Source organism: Erithacus rubecula, assembly GCF_903797595.1.
Source record: "Erithacus rubecula genome assembly, chromosome: 21".
Classification (NCBI taxonomy): domain Eukaryota; kingdom Metazoa; phylum Chordata; class Aves; order Passeriformes; family Muscicapidae; genus Erithacus; species Erithacus rubecula.
The window spans coordinates 9,238,108-9,259,803 of record NC_136673.1 but is presented as its reverse complement, the minus strand read 5'-3'; the positions used below and the strand labels follow the sequence as shown (position 1 = coordinate 9,259,803).

The window sequence follows — 21,696 nt, the reverse complement described above, 5'->3', positions numbered from 1 at the left end:
AGATCTCCCTCCCTCCTTTCGTTCCCTGCCCGTCCCCCCGTCCCGCTCCAGCCGGCGCCGCAGCGCCGCGGCGGGTGGGGGAAGGAGCCCGCGTGCGCACGCGCGGGCTGCACCGCCGTTCCAGCACTTTCTGGCGCGCCGCGCCCGCCCGAGGGTGGCGGGGCCGCGCGCGCGGGCAGTGTCATGGCGACAGCGCGCGCGGGTGGCGGGAAGGGGCTGGGGGGGGCTGAGAGGGGCTCGGAGAGCTCAGGGAGCCTGGCTCCTGTGAGGGCTCGGGGGGCCCTAAAGGCTCAGGGGGTCTGGCAGCTGTGAGGAGACTGGTGGGGCTGGAAGATTTGTGAGGGCGGTGTGAGGGCTTGAGGGGCTGTGGGGGCGTGGGGAGCCCTGGCAACTGTGGGGGCAGTGTGGAGGTTTGAGGGGTGCGGCTGCTGGGAGGGCTTGGGGCTGCTCTGAGCCTTGCAGTGGCAGCTCTGTAGTGTGATGTGAGGGGAAGGCTCCATTGCGGGGCTCCCATATGAAGGGATCTGAGGCAGACATTGCTTACCGAGGCTTCCCCACACGGACACCGCCATGCTGGACTCCGTGTGGGTGCTGCAGCCCTGTCATGAGGCAGCCGGACTCCCCATGCTGGATAAATACCACTCTCGCCCTTCCTGGTCCCTTATTCTACCGCCCAGCTTTGTGAGCACATTCCTGCCCAGACACTGCATCCATTGCTCACTGTTTTATTAAGTATATTTGATTATTGTTCCAGCAGAATGTTTTTATGGTTGTCTGTATTCATTGTGATGCCAGCTTGGTCTACAAGTCCCAGCATCTCGTTTCATACTGTAGCAAAATCTTGAAAGAGGCTCCTAATGGAGCTGCCAAGGCAGGGAGTCTCATCCTGCTGCCTTGCAGGGGTGGGCTGAGGCAAAGGCAGCCATGACCTCAATTCTGCTGACAGGGGCCAGCTCTGTGTGACACACAAACAGAACACATCAGAATCTGTGCCTGGATAACAATAATCCAGTCCTGCAGCTGGGTCAGGTGAGGAGGTGGCAGGACAGAGAAGCCCTGTGAAGGCTTTGGCTGGAGGTTGAACGTCCTCTGGCTTAATGTAAAGATTCTGATGATTGATATTTCTGGCATATAAACATATTCCTGCAGAGGTGCTGGAGGGAGTCCAGGGACACTTGGAGCAGCCCCAGAGCATCAGGAGTGACCTGAGAGGGTCCTGGGGAGGGCTTGTGTCAGCCTGTGAGTGTCTGGGAGATGCACACAGCTCATCCTTCCCCTCACAGCCGGAGTGCAGGAGCTTTACGCAGCTCCCTTTGAGAGAGCTGAGTAATGCACAGGCATTAGGGTCCAGATTTATCCCACTAATTACAGACATTGATTGAATAATGTTCACACTGGAATCAGTGTAAAGGGATGGCTTGGCCCACTCCAGCTCAGAGCAGTCCTCTGACAGCAGCTTTCTGTTCTCTGTGACAGTGTTTGAACGACCAATTCCAAAAAGTGCAGCATCATTTAGGTACCAAAGGCAGCCAGGATGAATCTGGATAAGACTTGCTCAAGATTTCACACAAGGCTGTGCTAATCAGTAAGGACAGCTTTTCCTGCAGGATGTGATGCCATCTCTGCAGAGTAATGTACAAAAGGAATCCTGGCTTATTTGTGATTTAAAGCAGGGAATGTAGAGCGTGCTGCCTGAGTTGTGCTGTCCGGGAAGGAACATTCAGCATCAATTCTCATCAGGTGTGCTCAGCACTGCGTTCACAGCACGTGTGCTCAGGAAACCCTGGAGAACCTGCCCTGAGATAGAGCAGGGAGCCACTGCAGGGCTTGGGGGAGGTTCTGTGGTACGAGTGTTGCTGTATTTAATGCAGATACAGGTTTGGGGTTTTTTCAGCCAGGGCCAGAAAGCAAAGGCCTGTGCATTAGTGCCATCCATGTCCTCACTGCATGAGCAATCCTGAGCCTTTTTGCTTCCCACAGCCTCTACTCCAGCCTGCACTGCCTTTCATGTTTGGGAAGCTGCTCTGTAATGTGTGGAGTGAGCAATTGTTGCCACCCCCAGCATTCCCAGAGGGAGTGTGAGAGTGGAAATGCTCTGCTCGGTTGAGGCTCCCATACCTGTCTGCAGAGCACCAGCAGGATTGCTCCCAGTGGAAACTGCTCTCTGAGCTTCCAGAGGTTTCCCCAGGAGATTCAGCCTGAATATCTAAGGAGGAGACATTCCAAATTATTTATGCAATATTAATTTTTGTTAATTCTAGCCCAGTCAGCGAGTGTTTCTGTTCTTAGCTAACTGCACATGCACAGGAAATGACAATTCTATCTTAAATATTTTTCAATTTTTTAAATTGAAGTCAAATGCCAGTACTTCTGAGATCTTTCTGAGAAGGAACACAGTCAGGAATCTCCATGGAGAGCTGCTGGAGCTGCCATCTCAGCCCTGCTATTTCTAGTGCTGTGGCAGGCCAGCATTAATTAGTGTGTGCCAGGAGGTGAGCTGGCAAATGCTACAGCAGGTCTGTGCCAAAAGCCTGGCTCACAAGGAGCACTGCTCCCAAGGTGAATGTCTGCATGGAATACTGAGTGTGAGGTAAATTCTGGGACAAAAAGCTGCACGTTCCATGGTGCTGCCTGAGCTGATTGCTGAAGGGCATTTCTGGTGGCCTTTGGTTTAGTGGAGAGGCTGCAGCTTGCCAGGTAGGGAATGCTGGAAAGCAGCTGGGGGGCACAGAAAGGAGCAGCACTGAGGTGGGATGTTTGTGGCTCCCACATCGTGTTTTCATTGCAGACATCTGTTTTAGCTGGTACTTGACTACTTTGAATAAAATAAATTTAAATAAATTAATGTGGTAAGAGGGGTCCTAGAAAACCTTGTTACAGTTTTGGGGCAGTATTACATGGCCAAAGATATATATCTTCGGGTATAACCCAAAGGTAGACACAGAGAAGTTAAAACAAGTTGGAAATTGAGTTTCTGTTTTGTTGCATTATGTATTAGGGATTTTTTTTGTTTGTTTTTTGTTGTTTTTTGTTTTTAACTTTCTATTGCAATTGTTTTGGTTTTGTAACTACCTGTATTGCTTTTGGCTTGGAAACGGATTTTACTGTAAACACAACTGGTTTGAAGAGAGTGGGGAGGGACTTTCTTTTGACTTTTGCATACTGCCTTCCCCTTCTGCCGAGCCGGTGTTGCCTGCGTGTGTGCACAGAGCAGATCCCTCCCCTCAGCAGGCAGGCAGCCACTGCTGGGTGCTTAACCAGCGAGATTGCAGCTTGTGTCTCTGAAACAGGATCCAGTCCGGGCTCAGCCTGCACCTGGGGCTGGCAGGAGCCCAGACAGAAATCACACAGCTAATTCTGTCTCTGTAGGTAAAAACCTGAAGCCCTGAGTTAAGGGAGGGACGCTGGAGGATGAGTGTGGGTGGGAGCTGCCTCCAGAACCAGAGGGATTTTGGTGTTGGGGTCGTTCCAGGTTTATGGTAACACTGAAAAGAGATGTGGGTATGTGCAGGTGTTTTCTCATTCTCGTCTGACTGTTACTTCTAAGGATAACCAGCCTTGTTTTCCAGAAATTATTGCTCCTGAGATACTGAAGTTATGGAGGTGAGAGGTTGCTTCCAGAGACCAGAGAGTGAGAGGTGCAGTTGTGGGATCCCTGCCTGATGGAAATCAGAACAGCTGAATGGGATCAAGGTCTACCCAGGCCAGTGCCTCTAATGCTCTGCAGCAGTTACCAAATACAAACAGGGCAAGCAGATATGGATGTGCCAGGTGGCTTGGGTAATTTTTTAGCTGCAAGCAACTTTTTGTTTAATAGCCCCAATGGGTTATTATGAATTTATCTAATCACCTTTTGCAGCCATGTAAACTTTTGGCATAAACAGCCTCCTGTCCTGATGAGTCCTGTGGGTTAACCATGATCTGTGTGGAAGAAGAGCTCCTTCCATTTGGTTTCATGATTTCCACTGGGTAACTCTATTCACAAGGCTGTGAGTCTGACCCTTCAGAGCTTTCACTCCAGGGCTGTTTAAGATTTTCCGTGATACTGTGAGACAAGGTAATGCTAAACCAGCTTTTACTTTATGTAATGTTCAGCATGAATTGGCCATTTCCATCTCCTTCGTGTTTGAAACCTGTGAACTTTGAACATTGTTCCCATGAAGGTTGCACAGCTCTGCTGCTGTTCCTTGTCCAGTGATAAGCCTGATGGCTGTTGCCTTCTCCCACGTGGAGGATCTGTTTCTCCTGAGACTTGCCACCAGAAGTGGTGACTAATTCGGTCATGAGGTGCACATATGGTAACACCCCTGCTGTGAACAAAAATAAGCTTTCCTTCACACAAAAGTGAATTTTATAATTTCTCTGTCTCTCTCAAACCTCCTCTTCATTTCCAGGGCACTCCACTCAATATTTCTCCCTCTTGTTTCCAGAGGAGCTTCATCCATACTCCATGCTAGTGCCTATCTCCCTGCATAGAGGACTTTTTCCAATGCCATGGCTTCTTAAATCCCTGCTCAGAGCAGCTCTCACATCCCACACAGAGAGTTCCTATACTGCAGTGTCTTTCCCCTGCATCCACAACATGAGAAGCCACCTTGCTAACTGCTGTCATCTGTGGTGGGAGAAGCTGCTGCCTGTGTCAGAGATTTCCTTAGGCTTTCCAAGAGGTGCTCTGCCAGCCTCCCTCTCGTGACTGATCCCTGGCATTGCACACGGCTCTGGGGAGCAGCAGTTCCTGTTCTGTGTTTATCTGACTTGAACGGAGATCTGACAGCATCCCACTGCAGGAGGGCTCTGAATATCTCACATGGAGGGAAGCTGGTCACTCAGTGTACAGGTACACAGTGATGTCTGCTCTCAGAAAACACAAAAACACTGGGGACTTGCCTGGGTTTGATGCATTGGGAAAGGACTTTTATATTAAGAAAGCTGTGGCAAAAATTGCAGGTTTTCTCATCCCAGTACTCCTTTAGACCTGTTCTTCTTCAGCATGTTCAGAATTAGCTCTTGAAGTAGGAGTGACAGTCCATGAGGTAGGATGTAAACATCATATGGCTGCCTGCTTCTCTGGAAAGACACTCAGATACAGGATCAGAGGCAGGGTAGAAGAACAACCTGAAAATGCACTGATACTAAATCCAGCCATCCATAAAAGGCATTCCTCTCATCTTCTGCTGGATTTGCTCCACAAATGGTTCTGGATTCCAAGGCCTCAGCTTGGGTCTCCCTGCCACAGGGAGCCTGGGTATATCAGAATGGGAAGAAAGAAACAACTCAGGCCCTGTGGGTACTGCAAAGTGGAACTGCAGACAACAAACTATTTCCTCAATATTCATGGGAATTCATTGGGACAACCCATATGGGAGGTACTGAGAATCCACGAGTACTTTGGGATGCCTAAATGACAGTTAAGCCCCAATAACCCTGTTGTGTGTCTGGAGCTAAATAGAGAAAAAGTGTTTTCTGGTGTCAATTTTTGTATCTAACACTTTTTATTTCCTTTTTATTGGTATTTGCTGACAGCAGCAGAACTGCAGTTGCACATGAGCAGATTTTATTATCTGCCAGAAGATCTCTGCCATGGTTCAGCCTGAGTGAGAAGCGAGGGCCCTATGTATAAACATAAAGAATTTATAGACAGAAAATCTTCATTATTTATCATTTCCACAATTGAATTGTAACCAAAGGCCTGGAAACATCTTTGTTTCAAAGTGAGTGAGTTCATCTAGAATCTCCTTTTAAGTAGATTTCTGCTGTCCAGGCAATCTGGACAATTTATTCTGCAAACTTATTGTGGGGCTGACATGAACGAGCTGCTCTACAGAGAGCTGGGAGGAAGGAATATGTTACCAGTATTAGCCTCCTTTCCTCTCATTTTGTTATATTATGCCTTTTATTGTTACCAAAATCTATCTTATCATTTAGTAAATACATCTACAAATGTTTTTAACTGTCAGAAAAAGAAGTGCTTGTGGGTTTTTGCATAGCAGAGCAGTGGTTCAGTGTCAGGGTGGCTCAAGGGACAGGGATTTAATTCAGTGACATGTGCAAAGCAAAAGTGAAGTGTCAGGAGGCCACACTGAGCTCATTGCCTAATTATTCACTTATTATCTATGTGGAAGTCCCAAAGCTTCTAAATGAGAGCTTGGGGAAGTTCTGGCTGATATCCTTTTCTCTTGGACCCTGTGATCTATTCCAATTCAGGAAGGTGCAGGGACTGACAGACCTGGAGTCCAGGAGTTCCTGGCATCCCACTGGCTTGTTTCCATTTCTGACAGTGGTAGGATTCTTCCTTGGCAAGTTCCAAATCTCAGCCTGGAATCCCAGAGCTCACCCTTATGCTGTCAGGTCACTGAGCCAGAGCTCTGTTCAAGGATTGCATTTCCAGGTGCAGGATGAATGAAGTCTCAGGAATTTCCCTGATATTGCTGACTCCATGATAACCTCTTTATTTTTGCTATGCCACCTTGCCTGGATGCCTCCCACCTTCTTCAGATGGTTTGAGCAAAGAACACATCAAAAGGTGCAGGCGTGTCTCTCATCAGCTAAATACCAGCACTCAGGTTATCTGAAATCTTTGTCTTTCACTGGAAAGAAAGTGCCTTCAGGGGTTCTCATTGTGTACCCCAAAAGTACACACCAAAAGTAGAGGCAGCAGCACCCCCCCATCCTGCTCAGTGAACACTCTGTGTTCACAATAACCCCCCTGCTTTGATCTCTTGCCAAGAATAACACAGACAGTCTATTAAAACATCTTTAATGACATGATACAATTAAAAATATCTAACGTGCAACTCAAAGAAATGAATATGAAGCTTGTTTAAGTCTGTTTCCACACCCCTCTAAACTTGACTGGCAGGTTCCAAACCTTCATTAATCGGCCTGAAAATGCATGAATACCCCAATATTATGGGGTGTGTGTGTCCTATATTATCAGTTGGAAGCACAAGGGACAAATAATCAGATTTGAAAGGATTTAGATGCCATGGTAGCTTTAAAAACCCTGCAAGGCACATCACTGCATCTGTGAGCATTTACATTTCTGTTTAAAGTGGTCTGAAAAACCTTGGAGACATTTGTCCCTGAGGCTCTTTGTGTGTTTTAAATCTCTGAAGCAGTAGAGAAGCGAGCTCTATATGCCTTAGTCAAAGGACAGTATTTGTGAATTGATCCCTTTTCTTTGCAGTAACACAGAATTTGTACTGCACTCATCTTTCAGAGCAGACCAGAGGAGCTGGAATGACTGCCAGATCCCAGAGAAATTCTGATTATTAGATCATAAAGTAACTCTGCTCATGGTCTAATATGAAAGTGACAATTAGGAAAGCTTCTGTTCCTCAGTCTGCTCTGGTCTAAAGGACAGTGTCAGCTGAGACACTTCCAGAGTCAGCAAGAGAAGCAGGTCAGTGCAAATGAACAAACAGGTGAACCTCAGCCCAACATGAGCCCAGCTTTAGCAAATGTGAAATTAAATATGTTAATTTGAGTCCTTGCTAGAGTTTAAATTGGCAATTTTAACCCTGTGTGGCCATGACTCAGCTGAGAGACCAAAACTCAGCTGTGCTCTGTGCCCTTTGTTTCTCCTTTGATCCTTTACACATTTTGTAGAGGCCAAGACTAAGAAGGATTGGTTTTGAAGGATCCCTGGTCAGCAGGAACATTCACTGGAAGGGACACATGGCCATCATCACTGAGATGGAAGCACAGACAGATCAGACAGAAAATACCTGCATTTTCCTTAGAACATGGAAGCAGTTGGCTCTTATATTCTGACTGTATTTTAATGCCCTTCCAGTCTTCACTAATGGCAATCCTGCAGGTGTCATCTCTCAAGAGGCCACAGAAGAGGACAGAGACTTTTCAGACACCACCTCTTCTGATTTGACAGGATTATTCAATATTAACTTCACATTAGCTCAGGGCCTGCCTGCTCAGAGGCATCACTTCATGTCTGACATGAGTAATCCCAGCCCAAGGAAGAGCCATGCAGGCTGTTCTTGTTTGGAGGATGAATAGCTTGCCATCCAGGAATGACAGGCTTCCTGTGGAGCAGGATCCATTGTCTCAAAGTACAGCAGAGCAAGTACCAGCAAGTTCCTGCTGGGAGCCCTGCAGGAAAATCACTTGCATCCTCCAGTGACTTACACCTCTGTGATTTCTGTCTGGACCCTGCTAAGTGTGCTCTGACAAGAGTCTTGAGTGGCAGCAGTGTCAGTCCTCCAAAGCTCTGCTGTCCCTGTGGCTGGAGCTGCTGTCCTTGGCCATCACTCGGTACGAGATGCGCAGGAAGGATCCCATCAGCAGCACCACGAAGAGGATCAGCAGCAGGGACCAGACCCCTGGCTCAATGCCCTTCAGGAAGCTTGGGCTGTCCTGGGCCATGCTGCTGGTCACACTCAGCAGGTACCCAAGAGTCCAGCCAGATGATCTGTCACCCATCTGTTGAAATAAAAAGGAGATGGTCTGGACCCCAGCTGTGTTTCTGTGCATGGGCCCAAGGCTTTGTATGTTTTATCTCAGACTGTTCCAAGGATTTGGCTTGAAATGAGGAGCTCTCCCACTCTCAGTGCCCTGAGTACACCTACAAGCCCTAATGGCACTTCCACCCACACCTCTGCCCATGGGCATGGGCAGCCCCCTCTCTCCTGAGCTGTGCTCTAGGGGAGTGCTGTTCTCTGCCTACTGATGGGTTTTTCTAGTGGATCTTAAGTCTGCATTGTGCATAGTTGTCTTTCTGGCCCTGCTTGAACATCAGACCTGTGCTTTAGGTTGCTTGTCTCTGTCTTTCCAGGCTGGGCTCCCTGGGGATCCTGGACCTACCTCATTACCTTGCCCTTTCTGATGGTCACTACCTGGCCCAGCTCAGTGGGACCATGGCTGTGATAGCTTTGAAGAGGTCTGGGAACAGGCTTTCTTTTCTTTTGTGAAAGGGAATGACCTGAATCAAATCCCCCTGTCCTTAGGGTCTCCAGACCCTGGAGCAATTTCAGACCTTATTAGAGATTAGGCTAGATTATTAGGTATTAGGAAGAAATTCTTCTCTGGGAGGGTGGGGAGGCCCTGGCACAGGTTGTCCAGGGAAGCTGTGGCTGACCCTGCATCCCTGGAAGTGTCCAAGGCCAGGCTGGGTGACACTTGGAGCAACCTGGGATAGGGGAAGGTGTCCCTGCCCATGGCAGGGGGTGGAATGAGAGGAACTTTAAGTTTCCTTCCAATCCAAAACCAGTCTAGGATTCTTTGATGATAAGATATTTATCAACCCTCATGAATGTAAAAGTGATTGCAGAAAGGCAGGAAAGCACCTTTTGGCTCAGGAAATGTTATCAGCAGCTTGTTCTTAGCATTAAGTGGAGATTGAACTGTACTTCCTTCCCTGTCAACACAGATTTCTAAAGATGGTCTTGATCCAGAGAAGTTTTTTGACCCATTTGTTTTTCAGAGAGGACAAGTGTCATCTCTGGTCCTCTGACACTGATTTTCTTGTTTATCACAACCGTGAATCCATTTTGCAAAACCATCCTGCTGGAGAAGCCCAGCTGGTTAGGGCTTGTCAGTGTGGGAACTGGCTGTACTGGGACCAGCCCTCCTGGTAACTGGGAGCACTGTGCTGTAGGAACTGACCTTCTGGAATGCAGTCCAAGCAGGCCTGTCAAAGTCAAGTGTGTATCCTGTTGTACTGAGATGGAAGATGAAGGCAGACACAGTGCAGTAGTCAACAAGTGTATCCAGGCTTGCTTGGGACTCCCTAATCAGCTGGTGAAGAAGATGGGGAGAAAAATAAAATAAGTAAATATTCAGTAGCTGAATTTCAGGCCTGCTATAGCCTCCCCTTTCCTGTTCTGAGACTGACTGTGGGACTGGAGGAGGGGTTTGTGCCCTGTGCAGACTGAAACCACATTTTGTGCACTCACTGGGATGTGGGGTAGAAATTAGTGTCATCTGTTACTGCTTTTGTTCCCATCTTACACAGCCAGATCCAAGAGCAGCAGGACTGACAGCCAGGCTGCCTTGCTGGTGAATTGCTTGGTAGGATTGATTCCCTGCTCTCTAATTAGGTTGAGCTGATGCTGCAGCCTTTCTCCCAACTGGAACATTGGCATCTTTCTCCTCCTTCCAGAAGAGGATGCTTTTGGGGTTGCTAATGGGCTCATTAACAAACCCTGGAGAAATTGTCCCATTTGAATGTTTCTGTGGATGCTCTATCAGTGTAAGTGCAAAGGAAGGTGACCTCATAATCACCATCTCAGGGAAAGAACTGACAAACTCCCCCTGGTTTGGGCTCCATGGGGCCAGGTGCAATGGGAGCAGCCCTGTGGTCTGAGTGCATGTGTCCCTTGCACTGAAGCACAGAAGGACAACAGCAAGACCAAGGTGATGCACAGGAGTGAGTAGACAGCCTTCCTGTTTACTCCTTAAAATACTGTAAAAGGTATTTGTAGCTTTTCATTTCATTAGGTTCAGGTGTTACCAACAGCACAGGAAAGAAAATAAGTGGAGCCTGTTTCCTCAAAGAAAAAAAAAACCAAAAAAAAACAACAACAACAAAGAAAAGCCCCACAAAAAAACCAAACCCCACAAAATCCAGACAATCCAAAATTTTCTGTTACAGCTCTGTCAGTCTGAGGGCTTTTGCAACCAACTGTTCCTTGTTTCCCATTCCCCCTGCACACTGAGCTATTCCACATTACCTCTTGGACAGACATCCCACACAGCCTCTCCACAGCCTGACCCAAGTCAGGAGAAGGTACAGCTCCTCTCATGAAGTCCATGGCCTCAGAAAGCACCTACAACAGCAGAGATAATCATCAGGTGGGGCTGTGCTCTGTGTCCTTGTACTGCAGACCAGAAATTAGCCCTGGGATGTGAGGGGCAGTGGCTGAGCAGTGCCAGGGTGCCCTTGGTGTGCAGGGCTGGTTCCAGTGCCTTGGAAGGGCTCAAGGGACATGAGCAGAGCTGTTGCTGTCTGGAGGTGGAAGCAGGTCTGTTCCCAGCATGCATCCAGCATCCTTCCTGGCCTGCCTGGATAAGTAGACTGGTCATAGAATCAAAAAATCCTATTGGTTGCAGAAGATGTCTAAAATCAAGTTCAGCCATTAACCCAGCACTGCCAAGCACACCACTAAACAATTAACAAGTGCCACATCTACACAGCTTTTAAATTCCTCCAGGGATGGTGAGTCCAGCACTGCCCTGGGCAGCCTGTGCCAGGCTTGACAACCCTGTTGGTGGAGGAATTTTCCCTAACATCCAGTCTAAACCTACCCTGAACCATTCCCTCTCTTCCTGTCCCTGTTCCCTGTTCCCAGAGCCTGACCCCCACAGTGTCCCCTCCTGTCAGGGAGTTGTGCAGAGTCACAAGGGCCCCCTGAACTTCCTTTTCTCCAGGCTGAGCCCCCTTCCAGCTCCTTCAGCCTCTCCTGGGGCTCCTTCCCCAGCTCTGTTCCCTTTCCTGGGCATGCTCCCCTTCTTGCAATGAGGAGCCCAAAATTGAGCACAATATTCTTGGTGTGACCTCACCAGTGCTGAGGACTGGGAGATGATCCCAATGCTCCTCAGCACCATGTCCATGGGAGGCTCAGAGCAGGGAGCTGGGGAAATTTCCATGGTTACCCTCCCTGGAAATGTCCTAGGATCTTGAGCTACTCCTGCCTTAACAACCCAATGACTTTGGCCACCAAATCCAGGTTCTCAGGTAGAAGGGTGCTTGTGTGTAGCATGACCAGGAGTTTGCTAAGAGAGGGACAGAGGATCTCCAGCTTTACCACAGACCTGGTGTGTGCTCAGCACACAACTCCTGACTACATTGAGGAGAAAGGGGTAAAAAAAGCTCCCCCACAGTCACTGTTGGGTCCATGTTTGAACAGTATGTGGCAATGAGGGGGAGAGGGCAAGTATCATGGTTTAGATGTTCCCACTGTATTAATGGTCAAACTGGTCCCATTTCATGGGCTCCTCATACCAGCTGTTTACCCCAGTGTGAATGAGAACTCACCAGAAACCTGGGTTGAAGGGGCTTGAGGGCACTGCTGAGGGAATGCTGGAGGAAGCTGCAGGGAGAGGAAGAGTTGAGCAGGCTTTGCACGAGGCTCATGCAGGCTGTGGCATTGCTGGAGCCTGTGATGTTGAACACCTCCTTGGGGCCAGGGATGTCCCCTGTGTCATCACTGGCTGCACAAGGCCCAGCATGCACTGATTGCCACTGCACTTCCTGGGAGTAGGTGAGGGGCCAGCAGGGATTGGACACAGTTTTAGCACTTCTCTGATCCTGGAGGCAGAATAAAACAAGGAAGAGGCAGCAAGAGAGGATGTTGGTGTCCCATGGCTTCACACAGAAGACAGAATGTAACATGGTTAGGAGCAGCTTTCCCCAAGCACCACCATGCTGAGATCAAGCAGGGAGGCTGTGAAAGCTTTGCTAAATCCTATGGCATTGAGTCAACCATGAGACCCAGCCAGCTCCTGCTGAGCTCAGGGCACTGCAGGGACTGCAGCTGCTGTGAGGTGATGAGTCCCAGCCCTACCCACCCTCCCTTACAGCACAAATGCAATTTCATGCATCTTGTGCTCTTTCTAGTTGCAAGAAGGAGGCTGTTCTGATCTGCCTTCCAGATGGTTCAACCCCACAAGAATTGGTGTTTCTTATCTCTAGCAATTTCCCAATATAACTGTGGTGAAGTTGGTGTCCAATGTATGACATTCATGTCTCAAATAAGAGCAAGTGGGGTTTATACAGAGGAAAGTGAATGGGCAGGAAGCAATTAATTCCTGAAAAACACAGCTTTGATGAGGACTAAGGTGATTCTTGAGTTTGTTCCATACTATACTACATCACACCACACCACTCTTTTCCTCTTCCCCATTCCCCAGGTGAAATAAAGTTTGGAAGAACCAGAATACCTGCATGTTTTCAAAACAGAATATTGCTCTTTCAAAGATGCTTCAGGGTTAAACTCAGCAAAGGAAATACCCCACATGGAAGGTCCCAGTTGGCTCCTGGGTGCTCCCATTCTAGGATGGAGGAACAGTTTCTAGGAGTAAAGGCAAGCCTTGCCTCTGCTCACCCTGAAGGTGATGTTGACACCTCTGCAGAGCAATTTTTTGCTTGTGTGTATTAAGTAAGAGCCAAGTAGAATCTGTAAGTAGGAAACCCTTGAACTGGTGCCTGTGTGTCTGCTTGGAGGGAGAGAAAATTTTGCAAGGGTTTTCCTAATAAATGCAAACAGCCTAAAGAGGGATTGACTTTAAAGTGAATTTGCCCTTTTCCCATCACCAGAGCCTGTGCAGCTGCCATGGAGAGGGCTGTGCCCTGAGCAGACTCACCTGGATGAGCACAGCCAGCAGCCTGCTGCGGAGCTGCTCCGTGCCGTGGCAGGGGCACTGCTGGGTGAGCAGCCTGTGTGTCTGCCCGTACAACTGCAGCCTCACTCCCTCCTTTGGGGCCTGCTGCTCTCCTTCCAGCTCACAGGTCAGCTGGGCTGAGCTTCCTCCCACAGACAGGACTCCTGCCATCCCCCTCCTGGAGGGGACCAACTCTCCTCGCCAGTCATACTGACACAAAAAGAACAAGAGAGGTCAATCCTTGAGACTTCTCTGTCTCAGTCACAGCCAGGTGCCATTAGTGCCCAGAGAGAGAAAGCAGCTGATGGTGCCACAGCCCAACTCCCTTTTGCCCACAGGACATAAGGATGCTGAACCAGTGGCTTTGGAGGGAGCAGAGAAGTCACTGTACAGGCACTGCCACCTGCACAGAGCCTTTCCTCAGCCTGTGGGACAAACAGGGCTGCCCACCTGGACCCCTGGACTCCCTGCACCAGACAGGGGTCCCAGCAGGCAGGAGAAGGGGACAGTGGAGAGTGTGGTGGGGAGTGGTGGCAGGGATGTTTCCAATAGGGCAGATACAGGTTTCAAGTGCTGCCTTGATGTTAAAGTGATCCTTCTGTCAGAAGGACCCTGTGGCATAATCTCCACTCTTGCAGAACTGACTTTGGCAGTGCTGAAGTGGCAGAACAGGCAGGAGAGTTTACATGGGGTAAAGCCTCTGGCCTGCCTGGGGAGGCCATATTGCTGTCAACAGGTCTGACAATTCCCTAACCAGTGCGTGCTTGCTGCTGGTTATCAGAGCTGCTTGTCACATCCCTGATGAGGAATAACTCAGTCTGACTCACCTTTCTCCTGCCCTCTGCATTCTTTTTGAGACCTTTTGGCTTGAGAAGTGATGGATGAAACAAGAAGATGGAATTTAGTTGTTTTTGTTTTTTTTCTTTTGTTTAGCAAGTGCCTTCACTGGTGTCTCGCTGAGAGAGGCTTTTGGCAGCAATAGAATCTACTTCTCTACCATCACGAGAGCCCCCATGGGACAGATGGACTCCAGTGGCAATGCCACAGCATTCCACAAACAGCAGCAACTCCTGTTTGACAGAGGCACTGCAGTGGAGCTCTTGGTGATGCCGCATGGCCAGGCTGTGTAAAGCCAACCATGTGAGCATGCTGGACATGCTGGCCAGAAAGCCTCAGGTCTTTTAGGGCAACTGTTAGGCATGGATGTGTTCATGGAGCAGAGGTTTGGCTCTCCAGCCTAGTTATGACCATGCAATCACAGATGGTTTTGGCTGGCAGGAATATTAAAGCTCACCTCATTCCAAACCCCTGCCAAGGGCAGGGACACCCTTCCACTCTCCCAGGGTGCTCCAAGCCCTGTCCAACCTGGCCTTGGGCACTGCCAGGGATGGGGGATGGGGCAGCCTCAGCTGCTCTGGGTCCCCTGTGCCAGGGCCTCACCACCTCACCCCAACCAGCTGGTGCTGGATCTAAGCTGCCTCCTCTGAAAGGAAGTGGAAGTTGTGCTGAAGCATGAAGCAGGGGTTTACCTATCCCCACCACTTGACTCTGTGGCTGTCTGTTAACAGGAGCTGCTCATCCCAGCTCTGTGTGCCCCAGAAGAATCATCCTTTACCTTGAAGAAGTTCTCCAGGACATAGTTAACAGCAACCCAATTGAATGCTTCTTCCTCTGGGCTGGACAGGATTTGTGCCCCTTGAAAGCTGAAAGGGGATGACTTCAGGGTGCCACTCAGAGCTGCAAGGAGACTGTCAGAGAGGATGGGATGGGTGAGGCTAAAATCAAAAGAAAAAGAAGGCACATTTGATGTTACAGGACCCTGCCAGGAGCAGCCTGCAGTGGGGGCACACTGCAGGGCTTCTGCTGTGCTCCCTGCTTTGGGTGGTAGCCCAGAGACACAATGACAAACCCACTCCTGCTGCTGCTTCCCTCTCCCCTCACATGGCACTGGAGGCACGAACAGCAGAGGGATGGTTTGAACAATTGTGCCACCAGTTAAGAATTTAGGTCCTTATTACCCTCTGTCACTGAGGAAACCCTCTGGCCCTATCCTACTGGTTTTATTTTTCCCCAGTGTCTAAAAGGAGATAAAGGTCCCAGTAATGTGGTGACTGGGAAGAGTGTCCACAAGTGTGTGGTAAGGGGAACCTTCCCACCACCATTTCCAGTTTGCTGACAAGAAACACTCCTGCAAGCCCATGTGGGCTGTCACACAAACTGAAAACACTTGAGCTTCCAGACTGATGGGTGTTTTCCCAAGCACTAATTGTGAAAGTGTAACTGTGAAGGAGACACTACCAGCCTGGCAGCAGCACTGTCATCTGCCTGGGGTGACACATGGAGACACAGCCATGCCATGCTCCTCTCCTCAGGGCTGAGGAAGCTGTTCCTGACTAGGGATGGCTCACACTGCAGAGCAGACAGGGTGAGGTGCCTGTACAGAATGATGCTGTGATGTGTGCTGATCTCTGGGTGTGGGTTTGCAACACTCACTCACTTCAGCTGCCTCATGCTGGCTGTGGCTCCCAGGTACAGGGGGGTCTGGCTGTGCTGCTCTGCTGGGATCTCCTTCTGGGCCCAGTTCAAACATGGCTCCAAGCTCTTCCCAGCCTTCTGAGGAGAATCTGAGTAGCTGGAGACTCCTGGACCTGAGGACCATGGAACAGAATGAAATTTTAAGGGAAGTTATGGGAGAACTGTGAGAGCTGTTACCGCAGAGATTGCTGTCCTAAGACATGCTTAAGACAGAACCTGTCACAGGTGGAATGAAGGAGGTCTTCTAGGTATCCATCCTGCTAAAATACACAATTGGGACCAAAACACATAGAAATCCCAAATTACACTGAGACTACTCTAGCTCTGCAGCTGAGCCATCTATACCAGCCACATGACTGCTGCAACAGCTGAGGCTGTCTCAGCCCACAGAGGAAGAAATGTGGCTTTAGTTGCTATAAAAATAAGCAAAGGACACACAGAGGCTGATGTGTCACCTCTCTTCAATAGCCCCTGCTGGCAAGCAAGACACCCCTGCCCTAGAGGAAGCCAGTGCTCTGCAGAGGGAAATTGTGTGCCAGCCTTGACTCATTTTTTCCAGCAAGTCAGAGGGGTCTTAAATGTTGGTTTTGAGCTACTACTCAGGAAGAGCCTCCCTTCCCCATCCTCCTGATTCCCTCACCACAAGCTTTGCTCTCTGGGGCCCTGAGCAGGGCTGAGCTGCAGCTTCCCTGCAGGACTCTGGCTGTGCTGCCAGGCAGACAGGCCACTCATACCTGGGCTCAAGACCTGCCTGGACCTCCTGTGCTGCTGCTGAGAGCAAACTGCTGAGAGCAAACTGCTGAGAGCAAACTAACTGCCTCCAGAGCTGCTGCTTCACCCAGCTGCTGCAGCAGGGACACATAGGAGGTTTCAGGGAGCCCTTCTTGCATCTTCTGTGAGTGATTTGTGTTGTTTACAGCCTGCAAGGGCAAAACCCCTGTTCCCTGCTTGCTGTGCACTGCCCTCCCACAGCACACTGCTGCTGAGGGCTCGGTCCTTCCCAGCATCCCACTACAACCAGGCTTTAACATCAAAGCAAGATTAGGAGATAGGGAAGGAAAGCCCCGTGCATTAATACACGAAACCCTCTCAGTATTGGCAGGGCCAAACCGATTCAAATTATTGAGGAAAATCCCCAAATTCTCTGAAATGTCACACCTAAAGGCAAGCTGAACTCATGCATGTGCTGCCAAATGCCACACAGGGGACTGGAGTCTTTGCAGCTCTGTTGTCCTGGAGCTACCCCACTCAGTGCCCAGGGCACAGTCAGGAGGAGGCAGAAGATACCAGGAGTCATCCTGCAGTCAGGTTTGTCTTCATTGCTGTTCACTGCCTCTCCTGGGTGAGAAGCTCCAGCAGCCTTGGCTCTACCACTGACCCACGTGGACATCAGGACAAACTCCCTTCTCTCTGCTTGCTTCCCTGCCTGCAGCAGCCCCAAAATCCTGACACCTGCTGCTGCCAAGTGCCTGATGTCCAGCTGTGTGTGGCTAAATCTGCCCAGTTGAGAAGAGCCATGCTGAAAATAAACAACCTGTGCTTCACTAGTGCACAGCTGGGTGGTGCAGGAGCCAAGGAATTTGTGGCACTGATCCATGCACAGGTTTCTGTTTTTCCATCCAGCCCATGCCAGTCCCACAGAGCAGTGAGCAGGGAATGGGCCCCTTACCTTGCACAGGACAGGAACTGCATCCTCTGATCACCCCAGTCTTGTTTGCCTTGGTGGTTGTCCACTGGTAGATGAACAGGATGGTGCGGGATGGGCCAGCATCCAGAACAATGCCATACTGGAAAAACCCCAAAACATTCCACTCAAAAACACTACTGAATGCATGCTGGTTGATATTGTAGGGTTACCCAGCATATATAGGTACTCTGGGTCACCCCTGGGCCTGCACTGCAGTGTTTGAGTTCACCTGTCACATTCAATGAGCAGGCAAAGCCAGAAGATGATGAAGATTTGCAGGGAACCATCTGCATTTCTGAATATGCATGAGGAACAGCAGGAGTGGAGAAATGCCCAGAAATACATCAGCCCTACAGAGGCATGCACTGGAGCTGCTCCTGAAACCAGGCAGAGGGCTTCCCCTGAGAGCTGAGCCACCTGGAGCTCAGGAAAAACAGGTCCTAAAGCAGTGGGAGATGGCACTGTACGAGTTCTCCACTGATTCTGGGACTCAAAACTGCTGCTGGCTGGTTTGCTCAGGCTTTTTGCAGGAACTGGAGGGCTGCAGCTCGTTCACCCCGAGGAACCCAGGACTCCTGTGTCTCTTTGATGTTCCACTGCAGTGATGGTGTGACAGGCTGGGTTTGCCCTGATGTGTGCAGAGCTGTGGGAGCTGCAGCAACCAGCACAGACATTTTACAACACAGCAGCCCCTGAGAGACAGAGACGACGTCTTGGCAGGAAAAGCAGCAGCAGTGAACATGACCAGCTCAGCCTCTTGTCCCCTGGCAGCTCTGCTATTGCCCAAGCCAAGGGCTCTCTGTCTCTTTGTCCCCAGTGTTTGTTTTCTGCTGGGCAAGCCTTGCTGTTCCCAGCATATGAGGGTGAGCAGGTGGAGGCCACTGGATTATCCTGCAGCACAGTCTGGATGCCCCCACACCCAAAACAGCTCCAGAGCTAACCTGGGGCTCCTCTGCTCCCTGTTACATGACTCCATGTTTGGGATATCTCCTACACAGGCAGAAAGGAAACTCATGAAAGCTGTATCTCACACACAAATAGAGCTGTGACTGAGTGGGAGGAGATCCTGAGAGGTTGATGTTAATGCCACCAGAAGGGTTTCAGCAGCAGACAGAGCTGTCTGCAGCCTCTGGGTGAGGCTGGCTGCCTGCTGCCCTCCTGGAGCTCCAGTTGCACCAGTCCTGGCACCCAGGGCAGGGGCTGCTGGGGCTGGGCTGGAGCAGCAATGAGGAAGGAGGATGGAGCTCCCTGCCCGAGCCTGCTGGCACCCTCCCACACCAGTGACAGCATTTCCAGCAGGGACGTGTTGGCTGCTGCACAAGAGGAAGAAAGGAATGGCATTGGTGGTGAAACACGGATTTTTTTTTTCCTCCTTCAGAAAATTAGAGGCTTCTGCTAGGAGAAGGGGAGGGATCACCACATTTATGTCCAGCTTAACAAGGAAAGGGCAGAATGCAGAGTAATAAGGGGGTTTTAAATCCAGTTTTGTTTCTGAGAGGAGCATGGAAGAGGGGTGCTATCTCTAAACAGGCAGGATAACCTCCTTCTGTTGGGTTAAACATGGTGTGCCACTGAGCTCACCTCAGCAATGGGAGCATCAAGAGACAGAGCAAGTGGGATTAACCCCCACAGACCTGACCCAGCTGTGAGGAGAACAGAGGCTCTTTGATCAAAATCAAGATAGGAACAAAGAGAAGAATGAATGAAAGACAACTTGTTATTAAGACAGAAGCAGCAGATCAGGGGAACATTCCTACTGACTTTTGAGAGGGACCCAGCTCTTTCCCTGCACTGACACCATGGGTTCCTTGTTGCTCTGGGGCAGCTCCTGGCATGGGCTGCCTTCCCTGAGCATCTCCACTGATCCATGGACAATATCCAGCCCGTATTCCCTGACCAGCCAAAGGGGTGGGATTGTTTCTGGCTCAAAACCTACAGCATGTTGAAAGACGCCAACCTGTCCTGACAGTCTTGCTCCAGTTCCCTCCTGAGTTTGTAAGTAGCTCAATAATAAAATAATATCCAAATCGACAAAGCAGCAGGGTTTGAGTGCCTGTTTCACTCCTTGAGAGCCTTACCTTGGTCCTGAGCGGGGCCACGGGCACATCTTTGGTGGACACACAGAGCAGCACGATGCCCGTCAGTCCTGCTACGATCACCAGCCAGGGGGGAAGGAGCTCACGCCAAGACATGAAGGATCCTCTCCTTTCACGAAAGGGGAAGCAGCGGAGCAGCAAACTGACACCGGCTGCTTCCACAACCTTTAAAAAGAGCAGAAAGGCGTGTCCGGGGCGGGCTGCGGGTGCAGCCCAAGGCACAGGGAGCGCAGGACGCGTGGGGCGGGCAGCGCTGCCCGCGGGCTCCGTGCCCGGCCCGGAGAGCTGCGCTCGAAACTGCCCCGGGCTGCGGGATGGAGCCAGACGGAGCGCGGGGTTAACCAGCCGTGCGAGAGGCAGAAGGCTGGCAAAACTCATCCCTTTGGAATTTCACGGCTGCTGGTGTGAGCTTCCAGGTTAGAAGGTGTGGGAGCCCAGGGTGAACCCCTGGCCTCCTTGGGGGTCTCAAACCCCCCTGCGAGGGTCTCAAAGACCCCTGGGTGAGACCCTGGTGTCTCAGCGCTGAATTCCAACCCCTGGGGGGAATTACCAACACAGAGGGAATGGAAACAAGCCACCAAAATTAGTAAAGTGTAAATTAGATTGTTAGAACGTAGATAAATAGACTTTTGGGAATGTTTATGATAAGGGACACGTGGCCAAGATGGAGAATTTGGGGGGTGGACACCTTTTCCTCCTTCTTCTCCATGTCATCCGTGTTAGGTGACACATCGGCACTTTTAGATTGGATGGGGCTGGACCATTTAATAAAATTGTATTGTATTGGGAAATTGTTGTAAACATGTAACACGTAGTTCAGACTGTATAAGATCAGCCCTGCCTTCACCAGGCAGATTCCACCTTGGATGCCAGGCTGAGCAGACCCTGCTGGCCAGGCAAAAAAGTCCCTGAGATAAGAAACAATAAACAATCCTTGAAACTTCAGAAAACTGTCTCTGGCAATCTCTCTTCAGCTGCTTTGGGGAGAACCAGGATTTGAACCACTTCATGTCCCTCTGAGGTGATCTTGGGTCTAAGGAAAAACCCCAGACTGGACGAGAAGTGGGGAAAGTACTTGTCATTGGATTTACTTTGTTTCTGAGGGACTGAGTCCCCCTTCCTGACAGCCTGTGAGAAAGAGCCAAGGCTCAGCTTTGTGAAACACCCGCCTGCTTTCTCCCAGTGCCACAGAGTCTCGTCCTTGGAAAAGGAAATTCTGAAGTCAACTCTGTGGCTGCTGGCACTGAGGCAATTAGCTGATTGCTCGTGTCCACAGACTGCTCATGCATCTGAAGACAAACCAGGAATGGGGAAAGGCCACTTCTCTGGTTTTGGACCCACTCTGTTTAAATCCCCCTGTTATGAATATTGTGTATACCAGTTTGTAAAAAAAAAAAAGGAAAAAAAAAATATTTTCCATAGCCTGAGAGGTTTTTTTGCAGAATCAGATTTCCTGCTTTTGTGTAATCAATCACAAACTGTCTGCTAAAGATCAGGCTTCCCACTTGTTCTGTTTTTTATCTCCCAAGACCAGATGGTTCCATGACCAATTGTCCCAAGAGCTGTCCCACGGAAGTCTGGAACTTTCTTTGACCACCACTGCTCACCTTGCAGAATTACTACAACAAAACAATAACAATTATTGATTCCTACAAGGAAAACCATCCTATAAAAAGGGAGCTGCAAACAGAGTTTGGTGGAAGTGTGGAGTGAGCAGTGACCCCTCACATTTTCCCCAGTGCTGCTTGCTCTGTCTATGTAAAATAAAGCAATCTGAATTTTGCTGAATATCAAGACTTTGTTTCTCATTTATAACAATGGGGAAGGATTTCTTTCCTGTGTGGGACCAAGCACTGAACAGGCAGCACAGAGAAGGTGCAGAGTGTCCCTCACTGGAGATATTCCAGAACCATCTGGACACTCCTGTGCTCTGGGATGACCCTGCTTGGAAAGGAAGGTGAGACCAGCTGACCCTCTGTGGTCCCTTCCAACCAGCATCACTCCATGATTCCAGTGCTGTCCAAAGTGTTATAAATGAGA

The 21,696-nt window shown here is 49.8% G+C and overlaps 1 protein-coding gene across 1 annotated transcript; it reads right to left on the bottom strand.

The window, feature by feature from the left end:
• Positions 1-6,739: 6,739 nt before the first annotated feature.
• LOC306811016 (ectonucleoside triphosphate diphosphohydrolase 2-like) lies at positions 6,740-19,800 on the bottom strand. Its single transcript, XM_079324262.1, has 9 exons — positions 19,639-19,800; positions 17,543-17,660; positions 15,836-15,986; positions 14,954-15,113; positions 13,321-13,548; positions 11,993-12,265; positions 10,689-10,784; positions 9,622-9,753; positions 6,740-8,439 (listed from the first exon to the last, which is right to left on the bottom strand). The coding sequence occupies exons 1-9, from the start codon at positions 19,750-19,752 to the stop codon at positions 8,212-8,214; spliced, it is 1,500 nt and encodes a 499-aa protein (XP_079180388.1). The 5' UTR covers positions 19,753-19,800; the 3' UTR covers positions 6,740-8,211.
• Positions 19,801-21,696: the final 1,896 nt, after the last annotated feature.

Excerpts from the sequence above, each read along its gene's own strand:
- LOC306811016 (XM_079324262.1), bottom strand. The coding sequence starts at position 19,752 with ATGTCTTGGCGTGAGCTCCTTCCCCCCTGGCTGGTGATCGTAGCAGGA. Across the intron at positions 15,987-17,542 it reads CAGTTCCTGTCCTGTGCAAG|GTCCAGGAGTCTCCAGCTAC; the intron begins GTAAGGGGCCCA and ends CATGGTCCTCAG. Across the intron at positions 10,785-11,992 it reads CCCTTCAACCCAGGTTTCTG|GTGCTTTCTGAGGCCATGGA; the intron begins GTGAGTTCTCAT and ends CTGCTGTTGTAG.